The sequence below is a fragment of the Phragmites australis genome, chromosome 9, assembly GCF_958298935.1.
Source record: "Phragmites australis chromosome 9, lpPhrAust1.1, whole genome shotgun sequence".
Taxonomy (NCBI): Eukaryota; Viridiplantae; Streptophyta; class Magnoliopsida; order Poales; family Poaceae; genus Phragmites; species Phragmites australis.
Window position 1 is genome coordinate 35655107 of NC_084929.1, and position 14527 is coordinate 35669633.

Below are 14527 nucleotides of genomic sequence, written 5' to 3' on the forward strand. Positions count from 1 at the left end.
ATGACTAACTAGAGTTAAGAAAAAATAGAATTGATATTTTGTGACCTAGTATAGGAAAATTATACACGTAAGATGATTCAGCGCTGACGAAAATGAACTCGTCGGATGATCCGTCGTTCATATACAATACACGTCGGAGCATTTGAAAGAAGAAGCAAAAATTGAAGTATACACCGAATGGTCCGGCGTTGGGCATCAGTGAACGCCGGAGCTTTTCTTGCGGAGAGATTGCAAATTGGCTCTGATGGACTTGTACTCACCAGATGGTCCAACGCTCAAAGGGATGAACGTCAGATGCTTTGTCAGATAAATTCTTGTAGAGAGGTTGCAAACTGGGCTAACTGATGAGTTGAACACGCCGGATGGTCTGATGCTAAGAAGGAGTTTACATCGGATCATTCGATGCTCACGTTTTCATTGAGATGTGCTTTCAATTGAGAATTTTGAGCTTAACTAATCTATAATAGGGTTGGAAATGCATGTGTGCTTGTCTCATAGTGTGTAGGTGATGGACGCAACTTGGCGGCCGACGGCGATATGATTGGAGCCAAACGGGGTGTTTAATGCCAGACGATCGAGGAGATCGTATGATCGGGACCAACTTGGCGGCCTTCACAGGGAAGAAGGCCTCTATAGACTAAGGGGAATGTGGCCGGATTAGGATTGGAGATATAAAACCAAAGTTTTTTCTAATCTCTCGACCATGAGAAAATTATGGGAATTGGGATGTAGGAATTCTTCATTCTGTTTCTCAGTTGAAAACCACATCCTCCAACACTTTTATTCACCTTAAACCTTTTCATCTGGTAAAAGTACAGAAACAAATTCAAACTTGGCTCAATACCGAGGAAGGCTTCGTAGAGATGAACAAAAACACTAAGCATTGTGATAGAGTTCTAGTTTAGGTGGTGAAGCTTGATTTGGCACCAATCAAGTACGTTCAAGAAAAACTTAGAAGGAGGGACGTTGAACCCACAACGGAAAAACGATTCAAAAACTATGAATTCATGATCAATTTTGTAGGTTGGGAACTCCTCACCGGATGTAGGCCTTCATTCAACCAGATCGCGAAGGGGCACTATTCCTTCAGCCTTGAGCTCCTTCAACCTTGATTCTTGCATCAGGGAGGCTGACCAAGTCTTAGTCAGGAGCTCTGGGGCTGACCATGTCTTAGTCAGGAGCTCTGTCTCGTCAAACTGCTTGGACGAGGCATCGATGGACTTCACGTCGGACTCCTCCTCCAATAAGGAGAGAGTGGGGGATCTTCAAAGGAGAATCAGAACCCATGATTTCTTGGCGGCGGTGAACGTATGGGGGAAGAAAGATGGAGGCTTATGCCAAAAGGCTGGCGATGAGGACAAGGAATGACCGCTACAGTTCCGGCTAGTATGGGTAAATAGCCCAAAATTTATTATCTTTCATTAACTACTCCCGTCTCTGTCACGCCTCAATCGGCGTGAAAGGCGGAGTTGCGATATCGTGCAAATCTCTGCACGCCTGTCCAACTTCTGCAAGGCATTAAATGCACATATACCCATTGGTTCAAATTTTGAAAGGCTTCTTTTTTAACTCTACTCGAAATCGGGTGTCGAATAATGGAACATTTAGTCATTTCTTGAGCTTCGAGTGTGGTCAACAACAGGGCGCTCGACCCAATTATGTTTTCACTTGATACTCGGAATATGATCTATTCTTACTCGATTCTCTCGACTGCAAGTCTGAATCACCTTACTCGACCAAGCTTAGATTTGGTGGTACTCAAGTGGGAAATTGCAGAAACACTTCCTCCTGAGCAGAGTTAGGGGGCTACTGTTAAATATCTAACTGTAGGTATATACGCATAAATAGTATACCATATACAGATAAGGTATATCGTATGCATGTTTAAAAACTATAAATATTATGGAATCGGATCTACGGTATCTGATACTCCTAGAAATCTAGTAGATGTATACTAAGAAAGTCTCTATTGTTTATCCAACTCGAGAATAACTAGTATCCTATTCGGATTTATCTAATCTTTCTTGGTAGACAAGATAAAGGATTTTTTATCAACTACGGCGAGACAGGAGGTGGTACAAGACCCATATATATAAGGCGGGAATCTAGACCCCCGAGGGAGACTCTCTTTTTTTTCGGAGGAGGATAACTCATCTGCAACTCGATGTAAGCACTAGGATCATAGGAGATACTCGACGACTTCCTTGTTAGTCTAGTTTAGATCCTATCTACTTTTTATAATAGATCTAGACATCTTGCTTGTACTTAAGTGAATACAGATACATCATCGACTATACAGGACGTAGGGTATTACTCTAATTGAAGGTCCAAATATGTATACATCGCGTGTATCTCGTTTCTTGTTCGATTCCTGAATCATGAAGACAACCCTGTTATTCTTAAAGACATATTATCAGAGAAAAACTCTCGACAATACCCACATTTGCTTTTACCCACATTTTTGCAGTATGTAAAAGATGGACTAATTTAGGTGGGAAGGAGAATGGCCAGGAGTTACAATCTACTTTGGTTTAAATATATGTATTTCACTGATGTGTAGAATGTTTTGAAAATATAAATAAAGAAGATAAATAGTTGTGATTCGCTTCTAGTCTCTGTTTAGGTTTAGCCTTACACAATTACAAGTTAATTCTTGTAACTATGTGGTAGCTATCGCGCATCTAGGCCTTGTTTGGGGCGTGACATTACTAGTGCTCGAAGGTGACGAGCTAGATTTGCAATTTTCATCTACTGTTTTCACGGCAAACATACGAACCATGGTCCGCAGTCGGAAACAAAACTACACGTCTCCCATGCACACTCTGCAAAACCAAAACGTATCTGCTGTCTAGACCTGTAGGCGGTCGTTTAAACTCAGACCATTATCATTAGCAGGCTAGCAGCTCCATTGAATTCGGTCGTCATGTATATTAAACAAATACAAATTATTTAACCGTATTAGAACGGCCCATTCCACTACGAACGAAAGCTATTCAAAGGAGCGTACAAAGAAATGAAGTCATGTGTTCCTCCTCCTGCTTCCTCTACTCTGTTCTAGAGGCCTCTTTATCGGTTCCAAGAAAAGATTCGATAAAACAACCCTGGATCAGGCCATCTTAGGGCCAAATCAGCTTCTATTGAGTGCTGGTGATACACCACCGACCAACAAATGGTCACTTGTTGTTTGTGGAGCTTCTAAACGCTTGTAAGTTGGCCTTAATGCTCTGATTTGACATGCAATCGTCCCCAGCTTTCACTAAGAAGACCAGCCCTGATTTCCCATGGCCTTCTCAGTGAAAGGTTGGGGACGAAGCGTGATGGGTGAGGTTGTGGATTTAGACCATCTGACGGTGAGTAGACCGCTGAAGATTTCTTGAGCAGAAGCTGAGCAATTTTATTGCGCAATGCATGAAAAATGCTGGAACAACTAAGTGCGTAGGTGAGCAATTTTATTGCACAAGGACACAGCCGATTGCTCACTCGTGACCGCACTTGACCAAACACAAGTTCCGCAACTGCTCCATGCCGGCATCGCATCCTACTAATTAATTAGGTGGCCAGCGTGGTCGGGAAGCAGCTGTCGTGCACGCAGCTGAGCACGTCGCGGTAGTCCCTGTCGATGGTGAAGGAGTCGTAGACCTTGCCGTTGCTGCTCTTCTTGTACTCGAACATCAGCGACGAGTGGTTGAACGCCGTGAGCTTGACGAACCCGAAGTCACGGTCGCGGAAGATGCTCCAGGTGGGGATCGCCGTCGTGTAGTCCGACAGGTGGCTGCCGCCGCCTCCGGCCACAACGAAGATGGTGCCGTTCATCGTCCCGGAGTAGTGGCTCCTCTCCTTGGTCACGCACTGGCTCTGGTAGAGCGGACAGGTCCGCTCGTAGTTGTGGACGTGGCCGAAGAAGGCGATGTCGACGCGGTACTTCTGCCACAGCTTCTGGAGGCTCTCGCGGCCCTCTGGCTCCTCGAAAGAGCCCTCCATGGCGTACCACGAGTTGGACGAGTAGCCGAGCACGCGGTGCGCCGCGAAGATGAGCCACGGCTGGTGCTTCCGGTCCACCGTCGACAGGCAGTGCTCAATGAACTTGTACTGCGCCGTGCCCTCCCGCCAGTCGTGCTCAGAATCCGCGATGCAGAACCGGAACATGCCGTAGTCCACCTTGTACCAGAAGTTGGCCCTGTTCTCCGCCGGGTAGTAGTAGTAGGTCTCGGCCGGCACGCCGCACTCGCCGCCGGAGTCCTTGACGTCGAAGAACCCGCCGGTGTTGGGCCAGTCCCTCTCATGGTTGCCGCTGCATGCATGATATTGCTTTACATTACAAGATCAAGTTGCAGAAATCAGAAATGCCGATCGTGGCAGATGGCCACTGCTTCTGCATGGCTGCAGGTATAGTACCTGGCGATCATGTAGGGCTTCTTTGCGGTGATGTCCGCGACCTGGGCCGTGAACTGATCCCACTGGGAAATGTAGCCGTTGGCGTAGGGCAGGTCGCCGATGTGGAAAACGATGTCGTAGTTGCCCAGATCCTCGACCAACCTATCGGTCGTGTTGAGCGATCCCGGCTGGTAGTTGGCGAATTCGTTGGATCCGTCCCTCTCAGCCTGAGAAGGATTGATTGATTTATTTATTTATTTCACACGAGATAATCTCTTTCGGTTTTCCTTGGCACAATTAGAATTAGCACTGAACATTCATTCATGTACAGGAACTAGCCTTTCCCATGTCACCGAAGACGATGATGCGCTGCAGCGAGTTCTGCCCTGGGAACGGTGGAGCACGGAACGAGTAGGGCTTGCCCCATACGACGGACCCATCCTGGAGCTCGTGTCCAATCTTGTAGTAGTACCTGAATCACAATTCCAACAGAGTAGAGCACTCTTGTTACATCTATATATCTGAACCTGAAAAGCTGACATTTCCAGCAACAAACAACTAGCATGGCAATGAACAAGCATGCAGCAGCCTAGTCTTTACTCTTTGTTGGGCCACAGGTCCCTCATGAACGCCGTGTGGATGAAACCGGGGTCTCTCCACCCAATCGTGCGTGCCGGCTCACCTGGAACAACCACATGATCGATCAGTAAATGTCTGCCATCGCGTTGCTGTACGTAGTCCAACAACCTTGCGCGGAAAATGGACGGGATCCATGGACCATACCGCACATGCTGCCGCGGTTGAACGTGAGAGTCCCGGCGGCCGTGCGCGTGGGCTTGGCGCCGGCGACGACCATGCCCCACTCCACGAACGGGTACGCCTCGCTGATGTCGTAGCCGCTTGTCCATGTCACGGTCATCTGCCGGGAAATGCAGCCCATTTCCATCAGATCCAGATGAATCCAAATCCTTTGACTTCACATAAGGATGCCATGAATAGCGGCCATCCTCTTTAATTAGTGCCCATAGGTTGGGGCTGCAACTAGTATATACTCGTTGACACCACAATTAAGAGCTTGTTTACATAGACTGTGGTTTCGAAGTTTCTGGTTGGTTGAGGAAGTGGTTATAACTGTTGAATTTTAGTTGATGTTTTTTATAATAATTGTTTAGCTTTTTAGCACACTCAAAAGCTAAAAAAACTAGTTAGAATCTGTTTCTCAGCTTTTTAGTTTATTTCATCCATAATCGCTTTCTCAGCCTGTCCAAAAAAAAAACACTAGAAGTTAAGAGAGAGAAACAGCCGTTTAGATAATGTTTAGCTTTTTTGGGAAAAAAACTAAAAAATAAGCTATCCAAACAGGGTAAGTGCCGGATACCAAGTGCTCTTCTCGTTTGGGTCACCTCACCTCATCGTGGGACTTGCCCTGCGCGAGCCGCGGGAACACCGGCGCCTTGGGGTTGTTGAACGAGATGGGCTCCGACACCGAGATCAGCTTAGGCTGCATGGATGCAATGCAACGGCGTAACAATTAATCAAGCTGGAGCTGGAGCTCCCTCCATGGTTTCCATAAGCATGCATGTAGCAGATGCAGGGTGCTGGAGCTCACGTACATTCGCGAGGCCGCCGGTGAAGAGGGCGAAGGAGAAGTCCTGCCGCTGGTTGATGAGTTGGAACCTGATCGTTCCCTTGCCCCAGTAGATGTAGTTCGCCGAGTAGTTGGCGTATTGATACTGCATGCATGCGACAACTCAGATTATGTCAGCTTGATAATGCTTAAGCAAGTGCAAACACGAATGGATTAAGATTAATGTCGTGTTGGCGAGTTAACCTTGATAGGTGCCGTGCAGAGCAGCGGTTCTCCGGGATACCTCGAAGGGTTAGGACACACGCCCGAGCTGCCACAGGATGACCAAGATCTTAATCTGTGCGGTCGAAATGTCTGAGAAACGAAAAAGAACAGTCCATCGATGAAGCTTTACTTGAAATCAGCTGGAGAGAAAACGGCAATCCAGTCGTCGACGGACGGGTTTGTCCGGCCGTACTTCACGGTCACCCATTCAGTGTCTTCTCCCTGTCAGAGGCTCAAAATTGCGAGAAGCAGGTCAACAGTCTAACACATGCATATATCTCAGGTCAACACTCATTTCTACTCCCAATGTCAAACCAGCGGAGATGATATAGATCTCTACTAGACTAAATGGTTTACACCCCAAGCTTAGTCAAATTAACGAGTGCCGGCCGGTTATTACTGCACCTGCTCGCCGAGCAACAATGGCGTCGCCTGCACGTATGCCGACGGCTGCAGTTCGACCGTGGCCTTGTGGATGGCGATCTTGGACAGCGGCTGCAATCCTTCCGCCGGCGACGCGCTCGCCGCCTCCGGCAGCGTGGCCGCCGCCGCGACCAGCACCAGCAGAGCAACCGCCGCGCCTCTCCTCCCCATAGAATTAGAACACGCGCGCGTGCGCTCTCTCGCGCTACCACTCGGAGCTAGCTGTGCTGGCGGCCGGCTTGAGGAGGCACGGCGCCATGGCCTGGCCTTTTATCCAAGTGGCAGGAGGCAGGAGGCAGGAGGCAGGGAGAGGACAGCGCAAAATAGTCGCGCGCGTGTTGCACGCGGCCCTTTTTGTGGCCAGGAACGTTTCTTTCGTTCCTTGTCAGCTCTTGTGACGCACTGGTCCAGTCCGACAACAACGCGGCAATGGCTGGTGCGGCTGGCGCGGGACAGAGCGCCGCGCGCGGAAGGCTTGGCCAGGCTGGCGCAAGGTAATTGGCGTGAGTGTGTGCGGCCCACTGGCAGTGGGGAACTATCTCTCTCTCTCGATTTGCTCTATGATCTTGCGATTAGTGTGATTGATCGATCAGAAGGTCCGTGACATCTGGTATCAGATCCTCTCACCACCAGCAGAAGGCGTAGACAATGGAGGAATAATTTGTCGTGTTCATCAAGGCCTACAACGAGGATCGAGTGCAATAGCATCAGGTTAATTATGTAGGACCGAGAAAAACGTTTAAAAGGGTTGAATAGGAGTTTTACTAATTTCTTAAATAATCTATCCCAAATTTTCACCCAACGCACTTAAAACAAACTCACATAAGCTAAAGCACGAGAGACATAATCCACATCAAACATCTTCATGAAAACTCTAGCTCCACTTGATGGATCTGAACGCTAGGTTCCATTAAAAACCAGTCCAAGTATCGTCGCTCACAAAAGTTTACAACTTGAGAAAGAAACACTTAGATAAAAAAGATCTAGATACCGGGTGAAGAAATTCTCTAAGTTGATGGATCTAGAGGTGAGAGATAGTTCAAAACCAACTCATAGATGATTCTTATTCCTCTAGTGACAAAAATAACAACTCCAAACCGGTGAAAAATTGCAGCTCTTCAACAAAAACAAAAATCACCAAAAAACCGAAAAACTTGCAGACTTGCAAGAGAATCAAGAGAGGAAAACTAGAATAAGATAAACACAAATATAAAAATAAACATAAACTTTATTACTTGCAGAGAAACACCCTAATTTTAGGGGATTACAAAGTATTTTTCATACAAAACTCTCACATAATACAAAGGATAAACACTCATCTCTATCACTTTTAAAACCCTAGCACACACTCTCAAATAGCTAGCTCAAGAAGCTCGCGACCCTTCTCCTCTATTTATAGGCATCGGGAGCTTCCTTACCCTTTAATTTTTCTTGTTACTTTCTTACCCTATCTTTCAATGCACTCCTACTTATCACTGATGGTATTTTCATCTAACTTTTTTATCCGTACATCGAATGATCGTAATACCTACATGACTTAGTTTCATCTCGATACAAGCTTCACGATGATGCCACGTGCACTCCTCCTTTCCACTGTTTTTAGGCCAAATCGCAAAAACATCTTTCACGTTTATCAAAGCATAACTCACCACCACTTGCTTACACCTTAAGCAAGCTTCTTGATGTTGACACATGTACTCAATCTTGCAATCTTAATCGCCGACAAGTCTCTCTCGCTCCTAATTTCTCGGACCGCCTTATCACTTGCATAGACATCCCTTTCGCTCGACTTTGTCAACACTTCGTCTTCATCCATCTTTATCTCCATGTGCACAACTCGAATCACCACTGACTCAACCCGGCCTCCTTGATCGTCAGGCAATAAGCACCTTACTTAGCCTCGATCATTCTATCGTCAACCACCAAGTTGTATATATCACCTTCACATCATGAGACAATCACACACGTTTCTCCAATTCCATCTCCAATTAGTCAAACTCAAGAATTCTCTATTGAAAAACCTATCACGTAGAAAACGTAAACACCGGATGATTCGGTGTACACTCCTTCTGAGCACCAGACCATCTAGCGTATGGAAATTTTTTCACTAAGCACAGAGACAATCTCCTGGGAAAAAAACTCTAGTGACACCTCTGGTGTACACAAATGCCCATCATCGGACCATTCGATGTTAAACTTCATTTTGCCACCAAGAAACACATCTCTAGGAAAATGTTCCGGTGAATCCTTTGGTGTACACAAACGTCCATCACCAGACCATTCAGTATTCAACTACATTTTGGCATCAAGAAACACATCTCCTGAAAAATAGTCTGGTGTACATTCACTTGAACACCGGATCATCTGGTAAACGCATCGATGTTTGCCTTTGGATTGAAATGCTCTGGCGTGGACTCCATTTGAACACCGGGACATTCGCCAAGATTAACTTTTCTTACACCGGACCATCTAGTGAGTGCATTTTTCCTAGCACAGAGACAAAATACTCTAATTCCATTTTTCTCTCAAACTTTGGTTAGTCTTAAACATAGACAAGCACAACTAAGCTTATGTGATATCAAAAATCATCAAATCAAATTTATAACCTTGCCAATCACGTGATGCAAGAACACGTGGAGATCATGTAGAAATCATTTGAAGAGTGGGTGGCCTAGAAGCTCGGGTAGTTGATCTCCATCAGGCGGTGGACACGCTGAAGCATTAGGTAGAGCAGATCGAGAAGCGACCAGTGGAGCCATCCGCATCTGTGCTGGTAGTGCACTCATTAGAGTTGCAGTTCGGGCAATTTAACCATGGTAAGCAACACAACCACTAGGGAGCAATGCTCGGGGGTGTGATGACCTCGATGCTAAAAGGTCGAGATGTCGTTTAGAGGGGGTGAATAGACATTTCTATAAATTAAAATTTTACAACAGATTAACATAATATGAAACTTTCAGGTTCAATTCAGAACTTCCAGGTTCCAAAAGTTTCGATCTCAACCTGGAGTATCAATGCACAGAACACAAATTCGAAATTAAAGTGCACCGAAGTAAGTCTAATTGATTCTAATGGTTACCACATGATCCAAATGATGTCTAAAGACTTTTCTACGGTTCTCCTACAGTCACAAGCTCACAATCAAGTAGAACGAGCAAATCATCCAAAAGTCAACTGGAATAAATATGAACTCAAGTAATTAAGGAGAAAGAGATTTATTTCCCGAAGTTCGAACATCTCTACTTGAGGTTCATATGTCTACAGTAATACGAGCTTGTGCGAAGAGGAGAATAGGCTGAAACTCATGTTCGAACCGAACTGAACTGAAAGGAAGAACTCGGACGACGCTTCACCGCTTTGACGAACTATCTATCTTTTGAATTGATCTGTGATTTTGTGATTGGTGTGATTGATCGATCGGAAGGTCCGTGACAACTTTAGAGGCTCCTTGTGGGGTCGTGACTGGATGCTAATCTTACCTATAGTGATAAAAATAAGCATGTGCACACAAGGGCGGACCCAGTCCAAAATCGAGCATGGGACTACTAGCTATTGAGCTTTTATAGTTACAGTAAAGGATCTACAATCCACTAAATCAATAAATGAGTGGGGCCATGCCCTCACTTATTATATGCTAGATCCGCCCTTGCGTGCACGAGCAAAACCTACACTGACCAAAATTGAGTAATGTTTCGCGAGTTGCAACCACAATTTACGTTTTCTTTATCTTTCTTTCTGCGTTAAATACTAGCTTCTCCACTCTAAGCTTAGCGTGCGTTTGGTTAGCGGATAAATCCATCCAGAAGATAGCCATCTATTTTTTTAGCTGTTTGGTTCAATGGATCATGTGAATGGGGGCTAACAGGCATCGAGCATATTCCCTCATATGTTGGATGGCACGGTCCGAGCGAAATCAACTAGATGGAGCATATTCCCTCACGCTCGTATGTTGCCTTGTTGGCTGTCGTTCATGTTTTTATTTAAATCTTGATTATATTTAGAGTACAAAAGTGATTCAAAAATTGTAAATATTTTTATAAGTAAACTAGAACTCACTAGCAACTTATTTTAATTGGTTTGATTAAAAAATATGGATCAATATTTAATTAAAATTCTTCAAAAAACCTATTTTTAGTTCATCACATCCACTCAAATCCTATCAACTAAATAGAAAATTAGCTCATCCTATTCACTATAATCCTACCAACTAAATAAAAAAATAGTTTATCTCATCCATCCTAATAAAAAAAAATCATCTAATTAAAATACATAAATAATTATGTCCTATCCAACCTAATTCTGCAACCAAACACGTACTTAATTAATGCCCACATCATGTGTGTCTTTGAGGGAAAAAGAAGAAGGACGACGTATTGGACGCCAAACCGAGACAAGCCGGTGCACTGCACGCGGCTACAGCTACAGTATGACAAGCACCCTCGCCGGAGACAAGATTAGCCCTTGAACCTGCACAAGCACCCTCGCCGGGCGACGGCCGGAGCCTGGGCTTCGCTGGACGTTGCGGCCATTCCTTTGCCCTTCCAGTCCCAATGATGTGAATCAAGTTGTCGTGGTTTCTTCAGGCTCCGCTACGGCCGAGTTGGTTTAGCCCCGCGCGGCAGACAGGGAGGGAGCCCTGCACGTGTCAACAGACAAGGCACGATCGATATTCGGGTACGTGAGAAGTCAGAATCACAACACGCGACTCGCGCGCGCGCGTACTGTACCTGCAGTGGCACTGGCACCACCCACTTTGTCTGGATCCCAGTGGCACCACCCGCTAGATCTAGATCCCAGTAGCAGTAATCAGCTGCTGATCTTTGTGTTGCAGATTAGACACATGAATTAGGTGTTCATGCTTAACCTAATCGCTAAGCAACGAATTTATCACTATATACAGTAAACTTTGTATTCTTTTCAAATCAAATTGCTAGCTTCTACTCTTCTCGTCCGATTAATTTGCAATAATCTATCTATTATCTTAATATTTGAAAACAAAAATGCAACAATGAGTCACCACGTATGTCACTAAATTACCACATTAATTAAAAAAAAAAAATCTAGATCACTCATTGTTATGATAATTTAACGGTTTAGATTTAAAAAAAGTCAATATCAAATGAGATTAATAAATAGCTAAATTCGGATTTAAAAATTATAGAAGATTAGCAATTCGATTTCTATATGATTTGGGAAGCAAAATATCTAAATAAATAGTTCAAATAAAATAAAATTAATAATAATTAAAATCAGGGTTGGAATAAAAAAATCCACATCATATATAGTCTTAAAAAATAAATTATTATAAAATCAAATAAATAAATAAAAAGTTCACGTAAAATAAAATTAATGAAAGACTATCGTGATATTGCAACGAGTAATGTGCCACTTTTGCTAGTTCTATTTTAAAATCGGTCATAACTCCATCCAACGGACGACGGTCAGCGGAATAGCATTCTATACGGCCCACTCAGCCCCAATGGCCTTAAGCAACGAGATAAATTTTGGGCCATACTAGTCTAGTGGATGGACCAGATCGGCCCATTCCACTCCAAAAGAAAGCTTAGAAAGAAAATAAGAGAGCTTGGGCCGTAACTGTCCGAAAGCCTATTGGGCCGTAACTGTCCGAAAGCCCATCCCATCCTCAAAAGAATCTAGATGACACGACCAGCCCCAGATACTATCGTACGGTACTCTGGACCGACAGGCCCAGTTCGGCCCAGACTGTCATAATTTCTACTATAAAATACGAGGGTTTCGCTCTTTTCCCTACCCATCTTATCTAATAAAATACAAAAATACAAATAATTTATACTTTTGCTATCCATCCTATTTATCTAGTCTCATCGTATCTTACTGGCTACGGATATAAAATACGTTTTACTAATAAAAATACATAAAGGAATTAAAAGAGAAATTAGAGTATAATCTCCTCTTAATTTTTAATTTTGTCTAAAATTAAATATAGCATCGTGCCTAACGTATTCATTCGATGGCATTCTTACAACACATCCACATATTTCTAACTTTAGTTTGTAATTAACGTAACCGTACACAATATTTAAAGGAATTATATCATCTACAAAGTCAGAGGATAAATAATATTGTGACATTCGCATTTCTGAACTGTCAGGCTATCTCCAATAGCTACCTTAAATTTTTATCTCAAAAACACTATTACAGCATCACCTATCACTATTACAGTACCCCTTATTTTTTCATCTCTAACACCTATTTTATTTCTTATCCTCTACTACTCTTTTTCTCTTTCGAGACCCACGACCACCCTATATGAACAGTACTGCTACAGCACCCGATAGTGTTTCCTTCCACTGGGCTCACTGTTAGTCTCTGCGAACAGTACTTTCTACAGTGTTGTGGTTGCTACATCCGCATCACTGTAGCAATGGATGGAGGATCTGAATTTACAGTAGACCGTAAAGTACCGTAGCATTGAAATCCGCAAATTTGAAGACTTCGTTGGAGTTGGTCTTAGATCTTGATTGCGTGCTACAGTACCTTTATAAACAGTAGAATCACTATGATACCTCTATAAACAGTAGAATCACTGTAGCATTTTATTAGATTTCGTGCTACAGTACCTCTATAAAACAGTAGAATCACAGCAGTATTTTACTACAGTAAATAATGGTAGACTACTGTTCATGTATACTCATATTACTGTGCGTTTTATTGATTTTGGGAAGCAAAGTTAGAGGATACACGTCTACATTTAAAATATGAGTATCTACAGCATCACGACTAACATATTCGTTGGACTATGTTTACGCATCCACATCTCCATAATTTTAATTTGTAATTAATATTATTATACCGACACTTACCTATGATTTTTATGCCTCATTCACATCACTCTCCGGATGCAAAAAGGAGTCGAATACGCTCATTTCAGCGGGTTGGATACTTTCTTGCAAGCTGTCTAAGCAAAAGGAAGAAGCTGCGGAAAACTTAGCATAGAAGCAAGGAAATATCCCCCTCCCACACGTATGCTAAATAGCATAGTGCAAAACTGCCAAGTCACCAACATTCCATGATTAACCTACAATTTATGTCAGCAGAGAGTACTCTCTGTACAAGTTTTATATGATGATTTCCTATGATCGCTAACCATGCTCGCCGCGTGATCATTTTCGGAAATTTATCTAGTAACATGGTACAGAACAAAGACTTATATTGCATGACCGTCTTTTCGAGATTATCGTTTATCTTAGCATATTCAGAAGGCTGAAAGTTTTTTTTTAACCCAATTGATAAGCATTATCACAGAGCCCTTTGCTAAAGTGGACAGGAGCACTAATCAGCAATTTTGAGTGTTTGGTTTACCGGATAAAGTTTTATAGAGCTGTATTGTATAGTTTGGTTGAGCGGAAATATGTTGAGTGAAATTATATTTGTTGAAAAGAAGAATAATTAGTTAGTTGTTTCTATCTGGATAGATTGAGCTGGATTTTTATTTAATTGACTGAATTTAAGACCATACGATTGAATGTAAAAGTTGAGGTTGTGATTAATTACTCGTACGGAGATAATTTTATGATACTGATAGTGGATCCATATGCACAAGCAGATGCAGGAGCCTGCATCTATCCGCTCAGACTAAAAAAGTGAATGCAGATAATTAAACATACTTCTATATGATATTATATATATCCACCAGATTAAGATGAGGAAAATTCGAGCAAATAAACACACTCTTTGCTGCAAGTATAAAACCGGAATCCCTTTGCTAAACGGCACCCACCTGTAAGTGACTCGTGGGACGCAGCTGGGGAGAGTCCGGGTGCATGAAGCATTAATCAAACAACCCTCAGGGTTTCGGAGCCGCAACCGAACCCTACTCCGTCCGACTGACAGAGG

The 14527-nt window shown here is 43.5% G+C and overlaps 1 protein-coding gene across 1 annotated transcript; it reads right to left on the reverse strand.

Moving 5' to 3' along the window:
* Nucleotides 1–3369: 3369 nt before the first annotated feature.
* LOC133929486 (nucleotide pyrophosphatase/phosphodiesterase-like) lies at nucleotides 3370–6928 on the reverse strand. The gene is made up of 10 exons (XM_062376254.1): nucleotides 6632–6928; nucleotides 6357–6448; nucleotides 6206–6272; nucleotides 5988–6107; nucleotides 5783–5875; nucleotides 5158–5293; nucleotides 4975–5056; nucleotides 4714–4846; nucleotides 4396–4601; nucleotides 3370–4291 (listed from the first exon to the last, which is right to left on the reverse strand). Exons 1-10 carry the CDS (start codon nucleotides 6818–6820, stop codon nucleotides 3550–3552), a joined length of 1860 nt encoding a protein of 619 aa, XP_062232238.1. The 5' UTR covers nucleotides 6821–6928; the 3' UTR covers nucleotides 3370–3549.
* Nucleotides 6929–14527: the final 7599 nt, after the last annotated feature.